The sequence below is a fragment of the Onychostruthus taczanowskii genome, unplaced genomic scaffold, assembly GCF_017590055.1.
Source record: "Onychostruthus taczanowskii isolate IOZ18803 unplaced genomic scaffold, ASM1759005v1 scaffold123, whole genome shotgun sequence".
Lineage (NCBI taxonomy): Eukaryota > Metazoa > Chordata > Aves > Passeriformes > Passeridae > Onychostruthus > Onychostruthus taczanowskii.
This window is the reverse complement of record NW_024498385.1, coordinates 1,174,071-1,198,180: the sequence shown is the minus strand read 5'-3', so window position 1 is coordinate 1,198,180 and position 24,110 is coordinate 1,174,071. Positions and strand designations below refer to the sequence as shown.

The following is a 24,110-nucleotide window of genomic DNA, read 5'->3' as shown; positions in this document are numbered from 1 at the left end:
AAACGAAGCAGAGAAAGACTGCAGCCACACCTGACGCAGGAACAGATGTGACCAGCTCGTTTTCTTGAACTTTGGAAACCTCATTTCCACCACTGATCCCATGATCCTCATATGATTTGAGCACTTGATGGGAAAAAAAAAGCAAAAACAGAATGCATGAGTTTAAGTAAAGATACCAATGGCATTTTCTGAGTGTTTCTGATTTGCCAGTTCACAACCAAAGAAAAGCAGGGGAAGAGGCAAGGAAACAATTTCAGTCAAGTGCAAAACATTGTCTAAAATGCATTTAGATAAAGTCAAGTTAAAACAAACTTTCAGAAAAAGTCACAGCAGAACTGACTTACAGAAAGCATGAACAGAGTCTTATGTAATTGTGTCAGTATAAAATTTATATTCTGTTGTTTTCTGGTTTCTTTTTGAAACAAGAAAACTGCACAAAAAACTGCTTCCCCTTTCAAACTTGCTGCATTTTGAACTGATCAAATAGCAAAACTAATCAAGAAGCAACACCAGAAACAGTTGGTTTCTGTAGATCACCTGTGTGGCACTTACCTGGGTTAGTATTTGTACTTGCATCTTGGGTTTCTGCTGTTTTTTTTCCTACAGAAGCCAAATAATGTAGATCTGCTGAGGTAATACTTGCTTTTTCCATTACATCTAAAATGTGATAATACAAAATAGGTGTCTATTAATGATATAAAAACTGGACATCTTTGAAAGCAATGATACTAACTCACAACTATGGCCTCCAACATTTTCTTACTTGTATTTATGACAGATAATTTTACCTTGTCTCTAAGCATATGTCACAAATGACTCCAAGAAAAAGTTCATGCTACCAACTTTATGTGAATAAACAACTAACACTTACAATGTTACACTGAATTAAAACCAAGATTCAGTTTAGATATGAGATTTTAAATTAAATATTTTAGTATGCTGAACAGTAACAGTCTGCTTCACATTCTAAAAGGAGGGGAGGAATATTTATGACACATATGTCTTCATTTCTTTATTGTTGTTTCTACAACAACATTTCTTTAAGGCCAAATTTCAGAGAATGAATTGCATTTCGTCCTGTGACAGAACTGAATATTGTCACGAATTAACATATTATATAAAGAAGGAAATCTTTCCACAGGCCTGGTCTTCACATTGCAGGCTAGAAACATTGCATGCATTGACTTTCATTTACAAGAGCCCTAAATTTTGTGTAATTAGAATATGCAGGCAAATAACATTGGAATAATATCTTTCTTAAATACTTTAAAAATTTAGGATTGGAAATGTTTACAGAATTATTTTGATTAATCACATGAACAGAAACCACTGTCAACCACAGCTAATTAGATTAACTTGACATTATTATTTCATTAACTCTATTGTTTATAAACATAAACACAAGATTACCACTAATTTTGAAGAAAAATTTAAAAAAAAAAATTTAATTTTTCTAAAATTTTCTAGAATTTTTGAGAAAACTATTCTGAGTCTTCAGATAATTCATACAAGACCTTAAATTTGTCTGCACCTCTCTCCATACCAATCCCCCCAAGAAACAAGCGTCTCCCAAAATTCTTGATACCTGTTGTACATCCTGAAAGGTCTGGGGAAAGATCTCATAAGCCAGTAAACTTTACTGCCCACAGACCACATAATCCTAGCTCTTAACATGTGGATTATTGTAGAGTTTTACTGTGAATTCTAACAGACTAATGCTCCTTGATTTTTTAAAAATTTTATTTGAGTACTCAAAGCATTAAAAAGACTTGTACTTGCCCATTGACACGAGAAAACCATCTTGAACGTAAGATGTTGATTTTGGTTTGTGATCCTAATATAAGGAAAAAAAGAACCATCTTTAAAAACAGTTCCAGTGCAGATTAAAGGCTTTCTTGGTGATGTTAACTATCCAATATACCTCATATGAGTAATGATTTGGGGAAAAAAAAGAAATAACTTCCACTTACTTTTCTCAACAACTATTTTAATTCCTCTGAACTATTCCAACTTAGTGGAATTTATTGACTATGTAACATTCTCTTATGTACCTTGGGGTGACGTAACACAAATTCCTTATTCCTCTTTGAGTCTACCCTACCCCTGCTGTACCCTGAATATCTCCAGGTCTGGTGAGGGTCTCCAGCTGCTGTGCTGCAGTGAAGCCACAGAGGAAGTATGGTATGGATCAGAAACACAGCTCTCGGTAGTGATCCAGCATTAAATTGGCAGTGTTCTAGCTTGAAATTTGGTACTTGCAAGGATAAACCCCAAAAGATATCAAAAAGGCCTAATCAAAACCCAGCTTGATGAAGGCTTTCTTTTTTCAGAGTCTGGACTGAGACAAAACTGAGATTCCAATGCATTGTTACTCTTATTGTTACTCTTGTTGTCATACATCCAGGCCCACATGGAAAGAATAATGCCTGGGTCACTTTGTCACTACTAGGAAAACTTTTTTTTTTTTTTTTTTGACATTTTTGTATGTATTTACTACAAATGTACATGCAGACTTACAGCCTATCAAAACAAGCTCATGTTCCAGAAAAAAAAAAAAAAATAGCAACCCTGGAATCCTTTAATAATCAATCTCCAGTTTAGAGAAAATCTAAGTATATGAATTAAATATGCATACTGTTTGTAGGCTAGAGCTTGGAAGAGAAGTATATTACTGTTTGGTTTATACCTTTCTTCTTTCTTTTCTGCTAATACTTGAATGGAAAAGGCTAAAAGCTACGAAAAAATCGTAATTCTATACCCCAGTCTCTGATTCAGAAGCCACTGCTGTGTCACTAATGCTGATGATGGAGTCGTCTGGACGGAAGGACACACTTAGTTTCTTCTTATCCTCCTTCTCTTTCAGTTGCTTCTTACTACGCCTCTTTTTACTGTCAACATATTAATTGCAGGTAAAGAGTAAGAAGTGCTCTGAAATAGTAACAATACCTATTGTTGTTTTCTAGGAAAGATTACTACTACGAAATAAACACTGAAATAAAGATTGAAAAAGATAAACAGCTGCTGCATATAGATCAGTTCAAATCACATTTTCTGCCTGCTTGAAAACTAATCAAAAATGTTGTAGGAACCCATAGAAATACGAGCAATTACACTAAAATCTATTGATTGTCTAATAGGCTATTTATATTCAATATAACAACCTCATAATATTTCACATCTATATCTCGTGTATAATTAATAATTACTACACAAAACGCCCATAACAAATTTATAAAAAGTAAACTTCAGTTACACAGCAGTAATTTTCTAATTATTAGGTGACAAATAGATTTCACAACAGCAACTGCAGCTTCTTCTTTAATATGTGACAAGTAGATTATATGACAGCAACTACAGTTTGAAGCACTTCCATAGATACTATTAAAATGTATTCTAAACTCTATCTGCAGTTGTGTAGCAAAATTTTTTTCCACTTTACAAATGAGAAACTACTCTTGAGCCCCTGCTCCAAAATGACAAAATTAAAAGCATCATAACTGAAAGAAACCAAGTATTCTATTCCAGAGCATTCTATCGGCATTCTATAAGAACTGAGCAAATTTATGTAAGTAGCTTAAACAAACTGTTTCAACTGTTTGTGCATTAATTAACACCAAAGAGATCAAATTTTGTAAGTTGTAAATAACATATCTAGCAAAAAAACCCCCACAAACCCAAAAAATCTCAGCTTCAGCAGGAATTTTGTTAATCACTGTCTGTATTAAAACCAGCCTACATATTTAATTATACTGACAGAGCATACAATCCATTCCTTCTTGAAGATGACAGTGACAATATGCAGCCCAGACAGCTGTCTACTAATATTCACTGTGTAAGGAGTGAGCATTTCATTAAGAGTGTATAGCAAACAGTCAGGAGACAACAAGACTTTAAAACACAGATAGCAGAATGAAAAACATTTCCTCTTGAATCTTCTTCCTATCAATCTCCTAAGAGCACGAACTCCTCACACCCTAATGATACACTTCTGCTGTGTCTTTACTAATATTTGCTATTTTATTCTCTGCTGAGAGAATACACTCCCTCTGATGCCAAAACTAGAAGATACAGGTTACCAGTTAGTCTGCCACTTTAAAAATCTGGCTTGCCTTTTTCTTTTGTTCTGCACATCTCTAAGCTCAAATGGTTCAACATCAGTTCTTAGTAGCTGGATAGATTTGGTTTGGTCTTGTCCAAAGGAACTGCTGGGCACAGAATGATGCTTGTGGCATTGCTCAAATGCAATGAGATCTCCAAGGGGGATGAGATTTGGTGCCTAAGAAGGTTCAAAGAGAAAGACAGAAAATGGGAGGGGAACTCCAGTCAGACTGAATGAAGAAAGTAAGTCAAGTTCGGATTTCAGTTACACAAACAAAAACTCCTGTAACATTTTGTAAAGAATATGGAAATGGAATATAAATAGAATCAGACCAGAACCTCTGCCAATATGTACATGTGTAAACTATTTTCTGAAAATTAAAAGGTATGAATTTTCTCCACAGAGCAAAAGAATTTTCTCCACAGAGCATATTTCACTAATATTTGCATTTCTTATGTAGGTAGTTCAGGGTGAAGTTAGGAACCATCCAATGTAGACAAGGACTGAAGAAGCACTTTTCAAGGAAAAGCATTTCCATTTTTCTCAACTGCGATATGCAAGCATTTAAGTCTAAAAGAAATAACATTTTTTCAAAACATCAGGTATTCAGCATAATATTTTCTTACCATGCCTTTTACCATTCTGCTCTGCAAAACAGGATTTTTCACCACATTCTGTTTCTGTAAGTAATTCTATTGTAATCTCTCAAGGAAAAAACCCTATTATTTTACCGTACCAATATTATGCAGTATTTTAGATAATAAATTTTTAACAGTCACTGCCAGTGGGCTGAACACTGATGAACTATGGAATGTAGAATCAATCTAATGTAGTTATAAACACTTTCAGGCTTGCAGTCTGCCTCATTGGCATGTCAATAAGCAGGTACCCTTAGTTCTAGATCCCTCCTGGTGTCTGCGCTGAACAATTTCAAATTCAAAGTAAAAATGAAATTACTTGTGATGACTAAGAAACCATGAAACTGACAAAACATTACAACTTAGAAAAACATATTATTAAAATTCAATACCTTCTTTTTCTGATGTAAATTAATCTGAAGTAGTGATATTCCTGCATCCCACTGTGTTTCTCTGGAGTCAGCATCCTTTGCTGCAGGTTTAACAGGTATTAAAGTAGTAGTGATTGGCTGCCTTACAGCTGGTGGAACTCTAGGTACTGGGTCAAGTTGCAAGCGCAACAGTGGAATAGCAGCCAGATTCTGAGTGGTTGGTGTTTTGAACACGTTCACATTTTCAGGGAACTGTGGCTGAGGTGAATCCTCTTGCTGTCCTTCACACTGATCTGAATTCAGATGTTTGGGAGGACCCTCATGCACTGTTTCTGCCCATCTCTCCTTTTCCTTGTGCTTTTGTCTTGAAATCTCAGGATTGCAACTATTTCTGTGGAAATCTTCCTCTGCCTTACTCTTTCTTGGTGCATATGATGACTGATGGTTCCATAAGGAATCTGATGAACTCCAAGCTACTCGTGGTACTGAGGGTGGCCTGGCAAATGCTGATGACATTTCTGTTGGATGTAAAAATGCTGGTTTGACATGATAACTTGATTCAAGAGTAAGCAAAGGAAATCCATTTGAGTAACTACTTTCTTTTTCAACAGGGATAAGCTTCACTTTTTTCTGGATGCCTGAGGAAGGAGCTAGGAGATGAAGTGGTTTAGTAGGCACTGAAGAATGCAGATCTTGGTATGGTGACATTAATTCCGTTTCCTTGCTGTTGCTTTCAAATAATGCCAAAGAGGTACTCATATCCACACAATTCTAAATGAGAAAAGCAAATAAACAAGCATTTACACATCAACCATGCACTAAATATGCAGAAAAATACTTCTTTCTATACCAATCACTATGAACACATTTCCTCACTCAACAGGATAGATAACATATCAGATATACCAAACAGTCTTCATAAATCATGCTTTGATATACCTACTTTTATTTGACCATTGTTGCTTTCATCTTCTACACTCCTCCTTGGCTGAAAAACAGAGCTCTCTTGACCCGTTTTTCCTGTTTCTTCTTGCGTTTTTGGAGAAGCATTGCTTTCAGCAGTGTGTGCAGGCTGGCTCCCTGCCAGGTGAACGAACCGATGCTGCTGTAATACTTGTTGCACATTTGGCACATTGGTAAAGGATGACTGCACTAACTGCATTAAACTCATGAAGTTGATCTGCTGAAGCTGAATACACACATGAACTAAGTTAATAATGCAAATAACTCTAACAGAAATCTTAGCAAGGTCTAAGTCTAGGTTATCTTACAGCTGTTCACCATCAGGTGACAAAACAGACAACATCCCAATAATGGGATGATTCAATAATGATTAATTTGTATAACTGTTTACTATTTTGGACTTCCTTGTAAGACACCATAAATACCAGCCACAGACAGATTATGCTAAAGCAAAACAAGTATCTTCAATTTTTTGTGACGTTTCAATAAATTTAGGTCACATAAAATTGGGTCAACATACTACCACCACTTAAATCCTAGCACTGTTGAAAAGCTATTCCAGCATCAGAATTTTTCCAAGTGTAAACTATTAAAGGACATTGACATATGTGATCTAAAACACACTCAAAGATCTATTATTATATCACTAATTTTCTTGAATTAAAAGCAAGACTTAAGTCTAAAATAAGTTTCACAGTGGTTAACATGGAACTAGAAATCTCTTTAAAGAACAGCCTGCGCTGTTTTGCACTGGAGCCATGCACTGAAGTGATTTTTTCTGGGAGGAGCTGCTGAGAGCTTCCTCGTTGCCTAGCAAAACCAATTGCTGGTTAGCCTTGAGAATAAGAATGTTAATGAGCCAATTAAAAACTAGACCTGCCTCTATGATCACACATGTGAAAACAAACAAACCCCGGGAATTCTCTCTTTGCCTTCTGGCCTGGGAGCAGGTAGCAAGGCTGGCCCGTCCGCTGTCTCGGCCGGGCAGGCTGCGCCGCAGGGCCGGGCCACGCCCGCACGGCCCGGGGGATTTGGGGGAGGGCCGGGCCGCAGCGGCTGCCAGGCAGGGAGAAAGAAGGGAGGCCATCGGCCGCTGAGTACTAGCCTGGCTGCTGAGCTCCCGGCCCTCTTCCCAGCACGGCAGCCAAAAAACCCGCAGAGGCAGCTGTGTAGGCCACACAGAGTGCCCTGCGGCTGGAACTGAACGCAGCAGGGGACGGAAAACAGCCATGCAGCCGGAGCAGCTGCTGCTATTGTGGCCCAGGCCCCCTGAGATTCTGACACAGCCCCTGTGTGGCCTGAGAATCCATCACTATGAGTGCTCTGGACACCCCTGGCAGGGATCCTGTGAGGATCGGCAGGCCCTGGGCAAGATATTAGCTCTTTTAGGGTATAGATAAGACTTGCAGACCTTCAATTCTCCTTCAGTGAGAGAAAAGGACAGAGTAAAGACACCTAGAGAACAACATGACATGAAGGTCAGTAAGAAGAAGTCAAGTCCCAGATGAGAGGGTTGAGATGCCTCAGGTTTGGGCTTGTAAGGTTATGGAGAAGACATAATTGACACACCAGTCTATTTTTCCTGTAACTCAATGAAAGTATGAGGGGATGAAGTGTTCAAATTGTAGATATAAGCACAGGCATCTATGCTAAAGCGAGCAGATGTTGCAGTAGTTGTGATCCCAGGAGAACTTTGCACAGAGAGAGAAAAGAGTGCCCCAAGGGAGAGAAGACCACTGTTCCAGAGATGATGATCTCAGAGATAGGTAAATCTCTTTACCTATCTCAGAGATATCTTTACCTATCTCTGTAAAGTAAAGATAACCTTTGCTCTTGAACAGCTCATCCTTAAAATAGCACACCATAAGTTGACTTGGCTCATAACCACAGTCGTGGGAATGCTGCAAAAGATCGGAGGGACTCCACGATTGCAGATTTCTGAGCGGCTGCTATTCATGGACATTAAAAGCCATGAGAGAACTATTTCTTGTCGAGAAGTCTATGCCATAGCAAGGGCAACTCCCCATCCTAAGTGAACTGAAGAAAGACTGTTCTAGAGCTGACAAACTGACTGAATTGTTTCTGTATGTTGTTGGTGAGAAAGAAAAGGTTGTAGGGGGGAGGAGAAGTGTTCTAAAGGTTTTATTCTGATTCTTATTATTCTTTCTTTGAGTTACTGTTAATAAAGTTTTCTTTATACCCTTTTAAAGTTTTGAGCCTGCTCTGCCTTCCTCCTAATCCTATCTCACAGCAGGAAATGAGTAAGTATATTCTAGTGGGTGCACTGAACCAACCACACACAAAAGGTCCTTAAAACAGTAACTATTTCCATTTTTTTAACAACACAGTTGGTACCATGAAAATTGCTTAAAATAATTATATGTGCTCACCTGAACTAATTTAAACATTTCATCTTGTAGCATCTGCCTGACAGTTTCTGATGTGCTTGGTTTCTCTTCTCTAGGAACTTCTTCCTTGACTTCTTGCTTTGCACAAACAGAAGTATAGGAGGCAAGACTTGACATAGTTGACACAGCCGTCTCAGAAGGCTGAGAATCACTTACAGCGTCTGCACTACTTAAGAAAGAAAACAACCAACTATGAAAAACATTCAGAGTTCAAAACACCTACACAAGGTTGTCTTAAATCAATCCAGAAAAATTTTAAAAATACCTGTGTATTAAAAAAACATAATTAATTTGTTAGAGCAACTGAATAATTAACAGTGCACGATCTTGACTAGAGAGCATGTAGGACGTGTTTCCTAACACTTTGTAAAACACTGAATGAAAAACAGTAGTAAAGATGTAAGGTCTAGCTGATTTTGTAGCCACAAGCATATCTAAAATATTATCACTAGAGATGAAGGCAGAAAACAATGATTTGACAAAAAGAAACAGAAAAAAGGCTTGGTTAGTCATAAAGCCAAACAACTGATGGAAAATTAATAGGGACATTTTTAGCTGAAATAAGGAAGACTTCATTCTGACTTAAAGTAATGTTCCTTTAGATATCTTGGCTCAAAAAGTAACAAGATTTCAGAGTAATGCATTGTATGTGTTACTCCAATTTTAAATTATTTTCTTTACATTTTCCCACAGTGATTACAACATCTTTTAATTGGTAAAGAATATTAAGTACATTAATTCCTTACATGAAGAAGAGAGAGTTAGGATTTACAGTAAGCTATGAAGAAACTGAAGGACTTTACTTACTTTACTACACCAACAGAAATCAACCCAAAATCATTTCTCTGTTTAAGAAAAATGCTGACATTGCTATGGATACAGGCAACCCTTAGAAAACCTTTTACAATTGTACAGAATGGCCTCCAAGCATGTGAGCAAGCAGGATCATAAAGTAATGGACAATGAGTAATAGTTTTAGATATGTAATAGGTGTGAAGGGGCATATGAAATCGTTAGGAAGGCAATTAGAATGTGCAGGCATGACATGAAATACCAAAAGTTTGAGTAAATTTTTTTAAAGAGTTGGCATGAGAAACTCAAGAAGAAAAAGAGATTAGAGACACATGAAAATGGAGCCCAAAAGTATGCGTAGTTCATATTTTCCTCTAAAGTGAAAAAAGCCTCATAGAGGACTGTTCCAGAACTGAAAGCCTGAGACTAACTCCTGACTCCTTTTCCTAATTCCAACATTCTCTTTATTTTGTATATATTTATGTAAATCTATCAGTTGCCATAGGATAGCTGCATTTTAGTAATTTAAATTAAAATGTATATAAGTTTAAAATGTTATTGTTCAGGTGATCTATATAATCAAGTATCTTCTATAGCAATATTATATAATTAATTCTGTCCAGAACCAGAAAATAAAACTATCATGTCTCTTGAAATCTGGTAGCTCTGAATTAACATTTGAGCCATGCAATATTCCAGATAGCATATGAGAGTATATGATCCACAAGGATTATAGTACAGAGAAGTTCCAGAAAAAGCTACTTGTTTGTAGGTACAATACATTCTACCTGCAAATATTTTGCAGTCAAAACTACACATCACATTACTTCAAATCAAAAATATTGTTTTATTACATAAAACAGTATAGGTTTATCTTGCCTAGGAACTTCTGCATCGTTTTAAAGAAATGAGTGGGAAATGCTGCTAATAACAACCTCAGTCATATTATAAAGAGAGAAATACTACAATAATTGCAAATACTACAATGATTTGCTATGATGTCTGTTTCCATTTTATATACATGTATGTGTATAAATATACACATAACCTCCTGAAAAAGTATTTTAATTAGTATGAGATGAAGTACCTGAAAGCCACCTGACCAAAGCTATACAGATCTGCATTGCTTCAATTACAGCATTACACTGCAATCTGAGCTGGCAAATATTGACATTCATGTTTTGTCTCCCCTAGCAATCAGAAACTGACTCAAACAAAAGCAGTGAAAAAGTTCCAGCTATTCAAAACACCAGGCAAAGAAAAGGTTGATTCTGGTACACAAAGGAAGAGAAAATCCAATTTAACTAATACTGTTAATATCACTATAATCTGCACCCCTAGAAGAGAAAAAACAATGACATAATAAATTCTCCAGGGGCATCCTACATTCAGTTAAAACAAAAACATGTAATTTTAAAAAGTAGAGAATTTCAAGTCTTTCTAAAATTAATTTTAAAGTCTTTCACAAACATTATGTGTATGTAGGGACATGTATTTATATGCCATCGTAATAAGATTTTCTGGTTTTCCAGTTATTGTCTATCTTTCTCCTAGATAAAATATATCTTCCCACAAATCATGCTTGTTTTCTTAGATCATTACTAAAATAATGATTCATCAACCCAGCCCTTCATACATGTGAAATGCCTGTACATGAAATAGGAGATGACTGAAACTGTTTGAAACTATGGCTTTGTTGCTATAAGCAACAGCAAGAACCCGAGACATCACTGAATACAATCATTAACAAAACTGCTTTAGATTTTTAAGCAAAGTTAAAAGACGTAAAAGAGTTTAAAAACCCAAGTCACTTACATATTCTGTTCAGCCTTTTCTTCCTTTGTTTCTTCCAGGTTTGGATCTTCTTGAGCACTATCTACAGCTGAAATGGCAACCTGCTAAATAAAAAAAGATGAAAAGCTCTAAACTTGCAAATTTTTCTATCCCTCCTGCTTCAATAAAATAACAGTTTTTTTAGCCTATGGCAAATGTATTTTTGATTAATTATCTAATTACAATAATCTGACTAAAAATAATCAAAATTATATACTTATCAGCAGATAATTACAGATCATACAACAAAGAGATACAACAATTTACCCGAGAATCTTTCTTTCTTAAAAAAATCTCATTATTATGAGATTATAGTTCCAAATTCATATTCATGTAGCACCCTGGATATATATTCTGCTAATCTCACACTCCCTAGGTAAAGATGAAAATGTGGAAACAACCCCATTATACACAAACTATCTACAAAACAAGAAAATTAAACAAATGTAGGATTTTGCACACGCCATAGATTCACTATAGTGAAATGTATTGAAAAAACTGGAGACCACAATACATAGTGTAGTAGCCCTGCCCTTAGCCACTTTCAAAGAAAAGATACTTATGACCAAAAATGATGCATAAAAAAAGCAGTCTTATTAATAAATCCAGACTGAGTTTTCAGACAGAAGCAAAAGAAACATCTTGATGTATTTTCTTTAAAAATCAATTCAATTTTATGTATACATAATACATCTACAATATATACATATATGAAAACATACACACATTTCCAAAAGTGCTCAGAGCAGATCTCACTTTACCACCTTTTAATTGTTATTATTAAGAAAGAAGATTCACAAACCCTAAACAATTCAGCCCTCAAGCTCACAAATGTATTGATGAATTCATGATACTTTGAAAACAGTATTCATAACAACTCAATGCTTCCATATAAGATCCTGTCACGTCAGGAGAAATGCTGGAGCTGAGTAAGGCACACAGACCTGCTCTCTGTGTTACAACCAGCACAACTAAGGAAAGCTGATGGGTGGTAGTAGGAGGTAACTCTCTTCTGAGAAGTAACAAGGCATCCATTTGCCAAGCTGACACACTCTCTAGGGAGGTGCTGCTTCCCTGGGGCTCCTGTCAGGGATGTCGCCGAGAGACAACCAAGCCCTGTACAACCAACTATTACCCACTACTGTTGTTTCACATGTGTGCCAGTGACACATCCACGAGCTGGCTGAGAAGAGAGTAGCAGTGAGGGCTCTGGAGTGCACAGTCAATCCTCCCATCCTTCCAAAAGGAAGGGGTTTGAAAAGGTCTGAACCTGGTAAATCAACAAATGGCTACAGGACTGGTGCCACAGTCAGGGGTATGGCTTCTTCAGCCATGGGACTTGCTTTGAGAACCTGGTCTGCTGAGGGCTGATGGAGTTCATTTATCAGAGAAGGGGAAGAGCACCTTCAGTCATAGTCTTGGAAAGGGGGAAGAGGCCTTTAAACTAAAGTTGTCAGGGGAGGGGCAATTTTTTGACAGAGTCAGAGATGCCTGGAGAGGAGCAGCTTGTCAACAGAGCACCTGAAGAGCTGCACAAAAGAATTACAATTTCTCCTGTCAGTAACTCAGCTGCATCAGGAGCCTCCATGCAAGCATACGTAGCATGGGGAATAAAAAAGTTGGAAATGCGTATGTCTACCAGGTACAATGTTACTGGCATTGCATACGTGGTGTGATGGTTCTGATGAGTGGAGTGTTGGAATGGATGGATGCAGGCTCTTTCTTTAGGAAGCACAGGCAGGGGAGATGAGGAGTGGGTGCCACCCTCTATGCAGTGCATGGAGCTCTGCCTGGGGATGGATGAGGACTTGACCAAGAGTTTATGGCTCAGGTTTACAGGGAGGGCAGGGACAGGTGACATTACAGTGGAGTTCTGATAAAAGGCTGCCCAACTAGGAAGATAGAGCAGATGAGGTCCTTTATATGCAGATAGGAACAACCTCACGTTTGCAACCCCTGGTCCTCACAGGGAACTTCAACCATCCCAGTATCTGTTGGAGGGGCAACACAGCATGGCACAGGCAATCTGGAGGTTCTGGAAGGCATTGATGATAATTTCCTTCCACATGTGACAGACAGAACAGCCAGCAAGGAGAGGTACTATGGTGGACCTCATTCTGATCAACAAGGAGGAACTGATGGGGAATGTGAAGCTCAAGGGCATCCTTAGTTGCAGCAACCATGAAAGGTGAAATTTGAGTTCCTCAGGGCAGTGAGGAGTGCACACAGTAAGCTCACTGACCTTCACTTTGGAAGAGCAGACTTTGGCTTCTTCAGGGATCTGCTTGGTAGAGTCCCATGGGACTGCACTCTGGAAAGAAGAGGGGCACAGGAAAACTGGTTAATATTCAGAAATTACCTCCTCTAACGTCAGGCGGGATGCATCCCAGTGAAGAGGAAGTTAGGCAAAAATGCCAGGAAGCTTGCATGGATGAACAAGGAGTTCTCAGACAAAGTCAAGCACAAAAATGAAGCCTACAGAAGGTTGAAACAAGTACAGGATGAGGAATACTGAGCTTGTCCAAGCCAAACATATACTGTGCTGCACCCAGAGCAGCATGGCTAGCATATTGACAGAGGCAATTCTCCCCTCTATTCTGTCCTCAGAAGATTCACTGGAGCACTGTGTTCAGCTCTGTGTCACCCAGTATAAGAAAAACATGAACCTGGTAAAGCAAGTCCAGAACAAAGGGTGTTCAGGGGCCTGGAGCACCTTTCCCACAAGGAAAGGCTGTCAGAGTTGGAGTTGTTCAGCATAAAGAACAGAATGCTCTACGGAGACTTCAGAGCAGTCTTTCAGTACCTAAAGAAGCCTACAGGAAAGTTTGAGATGGACCTTTTACAAGAGCACAATAGTAACAGGCAAGGGGGAAATTACTTCAGACTGAAAAAGGGTGGGTTTAGATTACATTTTAGGAAGTAATTCTTTACTGTGAGGAGATGAGGCACTGGAACAGATTACCCAGAGATGCTGTGGATGTCCCATCCATGAAAGTGTTCAAGACTAGGTTGGATGGGGCCCTGGATAATCTGGTCTAACGGAAGGTGTCCCTACCGATGGCAGGGGGTTTGGAATGAGATGACCTTTAAAGTCCCTTCCAAACCCAAACATTTCTATGATCTCTGATGATTGTATGGCAACTTGCCTGTTCTCTTTGATGTTCTACAGGTCTGATCTTGACAGAGCTATTGGAGCTCTTTGAAGTTTCATATGGCTCCTCAAAGAATTCTACAATATAAACACAATTACTCTAAATTAGAAAACGACATAGATTATAGTACTGTTACGTGATTTCTGGCAGCAGGTCATATTAATCCACTTTTTCACTAGTGTGGAGCAAAGTGTTCAAAGTTGCTTCTGCAAATTCAAAATGTGTGTGCTTACTAGTGTTGATGCATGCACGCAAAGAGAGAGGTAAAAAAATCCCTAGCTTATGTAAAGGGTACAAATATGATAATTTACACATACTCAGCTCTTAAAATTTGCAAACCATTTTGCACAGTTGTGTGAATATTTCCAGAGCGAAAATATATAAGAGAATAGAACATGCTAACATACATTTTTCTATTTCTATAGAAAAAAAGGGACATAGTGAAAAAGTGATCAGAAAGTCTTCATTAAAAAATTTTATATAATTTAGTTATAATACAAACTGGATAAAATAATTTCAATACAACAATGAAGACATTATTACTTTTTGATTAAATAAACAGAGGGACATAAAATTGTATTAATGCAAAACTCTTACTGCTTTATATGTCAGACCACAATAAGAGGATATACAATTAAAACAAACCTTGTTCTGATGTTACATCCAACTCTTGCTGAACAAATGGTCCCACTTCATTCAGGTTTTCAGTTATACGAGGCACAGAATTATTTCCATGATTAATTTTCTTCTTATAAAAATATTTTGACTTTGCAGACATTCTGGTAATAAGGATTACAAAACATAATTAACAACATAATTACCTGGCTCACTTCAAGTATTGCTGTTCCTTTTATATTGCAGGCTAGTGCCTAACTGTAAAATAAGCACTGTTGTGATATAAACAATATTCATTGTTTATATCATTCATTGTTTATATCACAAGAGGTTTCCTCTCTGACTACAACTTAAACCAAGCTTATTTTTTTTTTGCATAGCTGTGATATTTTAGTGCCATTAATGGTACACTCTTTCAGACAGGCTGTTTCCAGATAAATTGTGCTATGTCTTTAAAATCATCTGGTTAAGGCCACATTTATCTCCCTCACAGGAACTTAGTGTATTGAAAAAAATAGGAAATGGTCAGACAAGAATACAATCATGTCTCAAAATACTAGAGATTATTTTCAGAATACTAGAAATCTATATAACTCACTCTCTCTACATATTCTAATACTAGAGATCGATTTTTTTTTTCTTATTGCAACAGAAGATGAAATGCCACAGTGGAATTCAGCTTAAGGATTCTTTATTTTCAAGACAGTGCAAGATATTAACAAATAAAATATTTACTGCTTTTTCCATCTATTTTTCTGACATGCACACATATGAACATAGCTAGATTACAGATCTAGAGGAAAATAAACTAACATTGTGAACCACTCATCTTAAATCAAAGAAAATTACACTGAAAAGAGAGGAAGTTGTCTCAATTCTTTGAGAAAACCATGACACCCATTATACTGGAAATCTAGATTCTATTTCCATCACTAAGTTTATAAACAACCATGTACAATTCACTTAATATGCAACAGCTACTTTATGTACATGTGCTGAGGGAGAATATTTAATTTGCTTCATGCAGCGGTAACCAATATGCCCAAGTTTGACTTTTTGCACAAAATTAAACGTGAATATAATACATAAATATAAATATTGATATAATACATACTATGTATATAATACATATATAACAGTAGATCTCTTCATGCTGCTTAGTAGAGGAATTACGACCAACTACAGTTCTTAGATTAAAAAAAAAAAATTACCCCAAATCACTTTCACGAAGATTATCACACACTTGTACAATCTGAACATGAAGAGGAGAATTGGCCACTGTGGAAGAGCCTTCATCCATACAACTTTCTTCCTCTGCTCTAGACTGGGCTTCTGATAGAGATGCAATTTCTTCCAGGTATTGATCATCTGGATGCTATTAATAAAAACAACAATAATCAAAATTCACTAGTTAAAAAAAAATACCAGGTACTTTTAAAAAAACCACAATGCTTTCATACAGAATGGCTATACTTAATTAATTCATATCCTTTTCTTTATTATAGAGCCAAGAAGTCCTGGATTTACAGATTTACAGAAACATGAGTTTCGCCCCTTTTTACATTAAGTGAAGCAATGGTCCTCTGAATTATCCAAATGAAAGATAAGAAAGATTTCTCAGTGTCAACTGAGTATGAATTGTCAAAGACACTATATGACAATATAATCAAGGTAAATATATACAGTAAGATTCAGCCTTATCCAGACAATATAAAACTCTCAAATTACCACTGGAAACAGTATGAAAGTCAAAAAGAGATACATAACCTTGTGGTTAGATGCACACGCAAGATTTGTAAGTTGTAAATAAAATACTTGTCAAAAAACCAGAAAAAAGTAAGAAAAAAATCCCTTTTGAAACTGAAGAAAAGCCTTCTCAACCTGAGTCCCACAACCCTCTTCCCTCAAAGACTTTCATGTATTCTTTGACTCTATGTATTGTTAATTAAAGAAGCTAAGTGATCCAGTTGTCTCTGAAACATAAATTAAAGCAACACATACCAGATTCATCTGGCAAATCTCCTCCTTCATATCCACACATATACTCCAAATCTCTGTAACAGTGCTAGTCATTTTTCACGGTCTTTAGCCAGTTAAAATACTCTAGTCAGACTGTACCTGCACTGTCCTCAAACACAAAGGAACTCTTGCAAGAGGAACTATTTCTTTATTCTTTGCCTTGCTCTGCCATGTTCTTTCTCCAGTAGCATGTTTTTTCAAAGATGATGTCCAAAACTAGACACAGTGGCCAAACTTACAGGAATTTGTGCAAAAAATGTGGTGTCTGGATAAATTACCTATATTTTGAACTTCCAAAGAGAATTTTCATCTCCAACTTAAGTATTTCTACTGACAGAATTTCAGTATTTCTGGATTTTTCCCTTTTCTTAGCAACTCTTAAAAGAAAGGCTATTAATCAATATTCCATGTTTTACTGAGAGGAGAACTATGAGGTAAAACATGTATATGATTTTTCCCTACTGGCATAACTCACTCAAAACACTTCACCAACACTTGTCCCATCCTTTTTCTTACCTTACATTTTACGCTCCTTGTTTGAGATCTGTCTCCATATAACTGTTCTAACAACCAAAAAGACGTAAGGACAGCTGCCGATGATGTTTTCAGATGTATCATTGGGAGAGTCTCTTCTAAGCAATCTTGTTTATTGGAACCACAAGGCAGTCTTTTATCGGACCATCTGATCATCCACTCCAGCAATTTTGAAATATTGCTCAATTTGCCCATCAGATCTATAGGCAGTTCTTCTGCTGGTACAATACCAACTACATCAAGAGTTTTGTAAATGTATTTAGGAATTGCCTGAGTTTGCAGGGTAGAGGAAGTATGGTTACGAAAGGTCTGGCTTGCTTGTGCAACACTGACTCCTTGATTGTCAGTCTGAGCTCTGTATATTGGTTTGTATTTTAAACCAAATAAGCCTTCTTTAAGTCCATTTTTTAGGTTACACACAGAAGGTTCTGTGGTCTGCCCAACAGACTGTACAATTGTTGGTTTTTCCAAAATATTTTTGTTTTCATTACAGGCAGGTACCTCTTCAGGATCACAGGATGCCAGGGTGACAGTATAGCAAGACCCTGCTCTAAACACACTTGGACTTCTAGTTTTGTTTTGTCGACGTTTTAGTGTTGTGTGAACATCAAAAAAGAGAGAGTTCAATTCATGCTCTCGAAGCAGCCCAGAAAAGCTGGTGAGAAATGGAATTCCAAGGTCACCATACTTTATCAGGTCTCTCTCAAGAACGTAACTCAGAAAGAGTTCTAAAAATCTAACATACTCATCATCATCACGTTCAAATTCCCACGCACCAACTACAGGCAAATTATGCTGATTAAGCCTGTCTCTCCTACACACTTTGTCTTTATGTTTCGTTTTACAGTTAGGAGCTTTTATCTTGTGTGTGGTATTTTTGTTACCTATTTCCCTTTGTCGTTGGAGTTCATTTTCCCTGTAAGACAATAGATGTAAGAACCATTAATACCCAGATCCATTTTAAAAAGAGTTACATGCAACATTTGTTCCTTATCTTCCACTAAAGTTAAAAACAGCCAAAAACCCCAAATTTACATTAGTACAATGTATAGGTGGCAAGTTAATAAAAGTCAAAATCCATAGACAGAAACTAGGCAGTAACATATACAAATGTAGACACAGCTGATAGTAATTTACACTTCAATAATTTATTAGTCATATACTAACTGATGTAACATTGGCAATTCTATGATTTAGGAAATATGTAATTCTTTACTTGATAAATCACCCACAGTGACAATTTACCTGTTTGATGACTACTTGATCAGCAGGAGACAACTCTTCCCCCCCCCACCCCCGCCCCCAAATTTAAGTCAAAAGCCTTCTGTTGCAATTTTTTCATACCTTGGGAATGAAGGTGTTTGAGGTCTTGTTTCTTCAGTAAACAAAGCATCAGAAAGTGTGTCTGGCGTGTCTGCATCATTATATACCTGAGGATTCCCAACATCAGTAAGTGTGCTTGTGCTTAGACTAGTACCTAATGAGAATCTGTCATAACAGTGTTCCTCGTCATTTGATGCTGCCTCTTCTACTGGCTCCCAAATATTAACTTCTATGGGGCCTATGTTCTTCAATACACGTCTCAAGGCCTTCTTCCTCACTTCTTCAGCAGCTTGTATAGACATCGTTTCTTCACTTTCAGGACCTTCTGAAAGAAAGAAAATCAAGTTTGCAGTCTTAATTTTCAGTTTTAAGTTAGTCTCTCAAATTGAGACATGAATTAGATTTCAATTAAAATAATAAATTAGAGCCATTTATAAATTCAACAAAAAACTGTGATAATGTGAAGAAACATCAACATTTTGAAAGCCATGATACCCTGTGGCTGGTATAGAAATCATACGTATCAGAAAGAAAACACAGACTTTTTTACAAAACTCAAAGTTGTCCAACTGAAAATGGCAATAATTGTTTTGCATGGGATATGACAGAAAGTACTGTCGCAAGCTAGTAACTAGGATAAAAACCAAAGCTTGTTTAAGATTTCTGGAAGAATGATGAACGTTACCTTTAGCAGTACTGTGTCTCAGTCGCTGCAGAAGTCCATGATATTTATCTCTTAGTGGAACTCTTACATCTTCAGGATTAGGAAATGCTTTTACAAAAACCTCTGCCACCTACACAAAAAAAGAAAGCATCTTTTCCAGTAGCTATCATACAAGTAGGTGTCTTATCACATATAACTTATACCATGAGAAAATATAACCAGTAGGTTTTCCAAGGAGGAGAAATATTTGTGATAATCTCTATTGCTTTTATACTAGTTTTAAGGTCTTTTACCTTTTTTATTGGTGGCAATTCTCCTAGGAGACTTAAAATTACATCCTGAACTAATTCTTCAACATTCATGAATCTACAGAAAGGAAGCATTCGACAAGCCCACTCCACTGCATTCAGACAATGCTCAACTGTGTAGGCATCGTATCCATTCTTATTTGGATCCTAAAAAAATAACCAGAAACATTAATTACTACGAACAATGTATTTCAGCAAAATGATTCATACACTGCAAATAGTAATGCTTCTTAAAAATAAGTATCTCTAACTTATCTGCCAAGCAGAGCAGTATATGATGGCAGGAAAGAGATGAACATTGTAATGGATCATAATGTACGTTAAAAAAATAAGAGAGAGAGAGAAAATAAAGGGCCTTTTAAAACCAGCTTAGGAAAATTCTATTAGCACACAGCTGAAGAGTTTGTTTACAGTCACAAGTAAAACCTGAGGATTTGCCTAAACTGTGAAGTAAGTAATTCTACTTTGACTTCAGGTGATCATAAATTCTTTCTTGTGAGCAAGATAATTAAGCCTTGCAAGAGGTTTTTAAGATAGATTGGTTTATTTTGAACAGTAGTTTCTATCTCATTTGTCACTGTCAGACAAAGTACAGAAAAATCAGAATAATCCACAATTAGAAACAGAGCCATGCTGTTTATCTGAAGCTTAGTTATTCTGGTGAAGAAAAATCTTGGACTTGTTACAGAACACCTGACAAATATGCTAGTAATTTCTTTCTTTTTCTTCCTGGACCTCTGACATCAATTGAGAAGGTGTAAGTAGAGAAAACATGATAAATTTTAATCTTTTTCATTACTCTTTCTGCCAAACATGTATATTTAGCACACCATAAACCCCATTTTTTGTGTACTAAGTATGTATTATTCAGGAAATTCTCAAAATATCTTGACCTAATGTCTTGACCTAATAGGGAAAAAAACAAATCAGAAAGTAAATTCTTAGGTCAACAAGTGTAGAAGCTATTGCTTTTCTGGCAGCTCATCTGACTCAAGTACCAAGCAAAAGCCTAACAGAAATACTGTCAGGAAGATGGAGATCACATGCACAGCACATTGCTCCATAGCATCAAATATGTAATTCACATTGCAAGCACTGTGCTCGTTTTGTTCTGTTAAGCAAATAGAAGTTCTCACAGAAATATACAGCAGATCTTTAGAATTCTTCTCATACCTTCATGCATTAAGATGTATCTCTACTATATTAGGAAAACAATTACCTTGATATTGTTAATATTTTCCCTTGCAGTTTGGTACCGCCTACAGTTGTCAGATAATTTTTCACGAACATGAAACATCCAACATAATGCACAGAACTCTCTGAACCAACCTACAATAAAAAAATGCAATATGATGAGATTCTATTTAAATAAATTAAATAGAGTAGCCTGACATTTTTCAGTATTGTTCTGGAGCTACAGCTCCTTAGTCCCACTTAGTGTTCATGTTCTTTCACATCTATCAGGTCTGTAACATGACCCCCCACACCCAATACAGAACAGTACATTTTAGAATAAGAGTTTCGGTAATTAACAAAAAAGCTGGAAATGAAATGTGTTCCTGACACATTGCAATATACTATTTCAACCTAATATGCCAGCTGTGGATTTTCACTGGTGTTCTTTTTGGCAGCTCTAAATTATTTTATGTTACTCCATACAGACCTAAAATTTTACAGGTAATGTCATCAAACTGATGGGCTCCAGAAGATGTAGATCCATAAAGAGCAGTGCGAAAATTGCAGTAACAAAGTAAAGTCTCTGGGAATGGACTCAGCAAAGGAAGAGAACCTTTCATTCGGATCTATAATAACAGGTAAATAAACAATCAAAATGGAAATAAAAATCAGTTAACATTTTACATGTATCACTACTAAATACACAGCCTTTCAGTTATTAGAATACTGCCAAGATCAGCAAAACTCCCTGAAGCTTGCTTTTGATTTTCTTCAAATCACTATTCTGAAAATTCATTTAAAGGAATATGTTTAATATGAACTATGGCACAAAGAATGCTTTTGTTTGAATGGTAGTCATGATTACCAGGAAATACAAGAGTAACACAAAGTGTAAGAACTAAGATCACAATCAAGAACTGATTCAACACAGTCCAGGGTGCTGTCACCAAGGCTTTGCCTCCAGTTTCAGTTGAAATGTCTGACCAGCTCCCCACGCCAACAATAGGCATGTGACCATGCAAACTTTTCAGTCAGATCAGTTCCTGCTCTCAATCACTGCATTAATGCAGGGGGGTTGCAGGAAGAGAGAGCCATACACACTCTCTTCTTCTTGAAGTAGCTGTGTTACAATGACCTAAGAAAAGACTGATTGTACACAAAAACTTTTAATCAATTTATTCTGAATTTGATCCTGTGCAAACAAATTGTACAAAAGTAAAATGAGATCTTACAAGTTCTGTGCACTAAGATGACCCCTCTACCTGAAGTGAGCATTACCTTCTATGTTAATATTCAACCCTAATGATTTGGAGCATATATCCAGCTAACAGCTATAACTCCCAATTAAAGTCTTTTTTTTTTTAAAGGAAAATGAATGAATTCATAGGTTACCAAGTAGGTACAGAAAGACCCAAAAGGAAACACCTTATCATTTAGATACCCTCTATCTTTAAGTTCTGGTTTCCTATAAAAATGAGCATGAAGTATAAAACTAGAACACGACATGTACAAAACATGACATCAAAGCCAAGGTGAGACTGAATGCTTCCGCAGCTGCAAACTTATCAGTAATATTTACAACTGATATCAAGTTAAAAATAGAAAGTTAAATGTTTACTTTCTGCATAACTTTTCTTGCCCACTTCAGTTGTGTAATATACCACTGTGCTGCAGAGCAAGAACAATGAGCAGCCCGGAAGAGCAAGATAATTCGCTGAAGAACTCCTGACACTTTCTGACGGACTTCTTTCTCTGTTTTTAAAAGAATGTCATCACTGTCTTCCTAAAAATGAAAAGACAAACAAAGCTCAAAATTAGAAAGGACATATAACTAAATGCTATTACTAGTCCTAATCTTGTCTTCTTACAGCATAGATAATTTATGGAAAAAACAGAGAGGCACACATCCTTTCTCATCACTGCTGTGCTACCTGGGCAGATGAGCAGACATGGAAGAAAACAGAAAAATGAGCTCAAAAGAATTAGAATAAAGCTCATAAAGATTCATAAATACCATCAAACAAACACACAAGAAACAGACTTACTTCACTGAGAGAAGCTGGTTGAGGACAGTACAATGGTGGTGCTGGAAGACAGAGCCCAACCGGAACCAAACCATAAAACTTTCTGCAAAGATCCTTGGCAGAATCCATCAAAAGCTGAAATGTCTCTGATAGAACATCAACATCTGCCATAACAGCTGCTTTCAGTAGCTCCTGTATTGAACTATAAAGAACATCTGCATCTTCCTCTTCAATGGGATCTATAAAATATTAATCCCAGAAACTGATAGATTAATTGAATCAATACATGGATTTTCATTGTGACATGAGGTTACGTTCTCTGAATTTGCATTCATATATTACAATAACAGACCTCATCTGCTTAAGATTAAGATCTCATGCATTAAAAACTAGTATTCAATTATTAATTTAAAGTTTTTCCCCACTACCATGATGGCTATTGCCTTTCTAGGTAGAACAATGGAACTTTTTAGCCAGGCATTTGCTTGGCATAACATTCTGGCAAATCATTCTTACCAAAAAGGCATAAGCACGTATATTATTAATAATGACTAAAGCAAGTACTTTATCAGTAAGTAGGTCCACCTGCTGACAAGAACTTGAAATGCTTTCAGACAAAAAGATAATAAAATATAGAGATTGTGCCAGTAAACTTTCTGTAGAACATAAATAAGGTCAGGTTGACCCAGCTAACAGTGGGAATTTCAGCAGTTAAGTTAGGAGCTCACAGTATCTGCAAGGTTCAGTGAAGACCTGCCCAACAGCCAGAGACAAGTGAGAGACCTGCTTGTGTATCTTCATGTCTCTAAGGGCAAGACAAGGGGAGACCAAGGGAGCCATGACCACATGCCAGAAATACAGTGTTTACATTGGTATGTGTGTGTCTCTAAAGGTCAGGCACCTGGACAGGCTGAGGAGCCCAGAGCAAGTGTCTGCTGTATCCTGTATACTGACAGGACTGTGTGCTCCAGGCCAGCTGCTGTGGGGGTGCATGGACAGTGTATGTGTGTGGGGGAAGAGGGTGTTTGTGAGTAGGTGTTGTCAGTTTTCTGAGTACCAGAAAGCAGAGAGGGGCTGGGGTTTTGAGAGCTTACAAACACAGACATGAGCTACCTGTGACACTCAGCAACTGGGTCAGCTCGCCATCTACTCAGCTAATGGTCTTGCCACTGGCCTAGCTACTGGAGTGAC

At 37.0% G+C, this 24,110-nt stretch overlaps 1 protein-coding gene across 6 annotated transcripts in view; it reads right to left on the bottom strand.

The window, feature by feature from the left end:
• CPLANE1 (ciliogenesis and planar polarity effector 1) overlaps positions 1-24,110 on the bottom strand; it is a 59,515-nt gene that overhangs the window by 14,737 nt on the left and 20,668 nt on the right. For 3 of the 6 annotated variants that reach the window (XM_041396007.1, XM_041396011.1, XM_041396012.1), the window contains exons 19-39: positions 22,941-23,158; positions 22,514-22,678; positions 21,383-21,521; positions 20,939-21,048; positions 19,705-19,866; positions 19,433-19,541; positions 18,769-19,072; positions 17,407-18,340; positions 16,083-16,246; positions 14,902-15,035; positions 14,251-14,333; positions 13,347-13,415; positions 11,087-11,169; positions 8,462-8,648; positions 6,052-6,297; positions 5,130-5,879; positions 4,110-4,276; positions 2,759-2,888; positions 1,780-1,834; positions 553-657; positions 31-123 (exon numbers count right to left, since the gene is read on the bottom strand). In XM_041396007.1, the coding sequence (XP_041251941.1) occupies positions 31-123; positions 553-657; positions 1,780-1,834; positions 2,759-2,888; positions 4,110-4,276; positions 5,130-5,879; positions 6,052-6,297; positions 8,462-8,648; positions 11,087-11,169; positions 13,347-13,415; positions 14,251-14,333; positions 14,902-15,035; positions 16,083-16,246; positions 17,407-18,340; positions 18,769-19,072; positions 19,433-19,541; positions 19,705-19,866; positions 20,939-21,048; positions 21,383-21,521; positions 22,514-22,678; positions 22,941-23,158 (4,407 nt within the window). The remainder of the gene's footprint in view (positions 1-30; positions 124-552; positions 658-1,779; positions 1,835-2,758; positions 2,889-4,109; positions 4,277-5,129; positions 5,880-6,051; positions 6,298-8,461; positions 8,649-11,086; positions 11,170-13,346; positions 13,416-14,250; positions 14,334-14,901; positions 15,036-16,082; positions 16,247-17,406; positions 18,341-18,768; positions 19,073-19,432; positions 19,542-19,704; positions 19,867-20,938; positions 21,049-21,382; positions 21,522-22,513; positions 22,679-22,940; positions 23,159-24,110) is intronic. The other 3 variants (XM_041396008.1, XM_041396009.1, XM_041396010.1) reach the window with 3 other exon arrangements.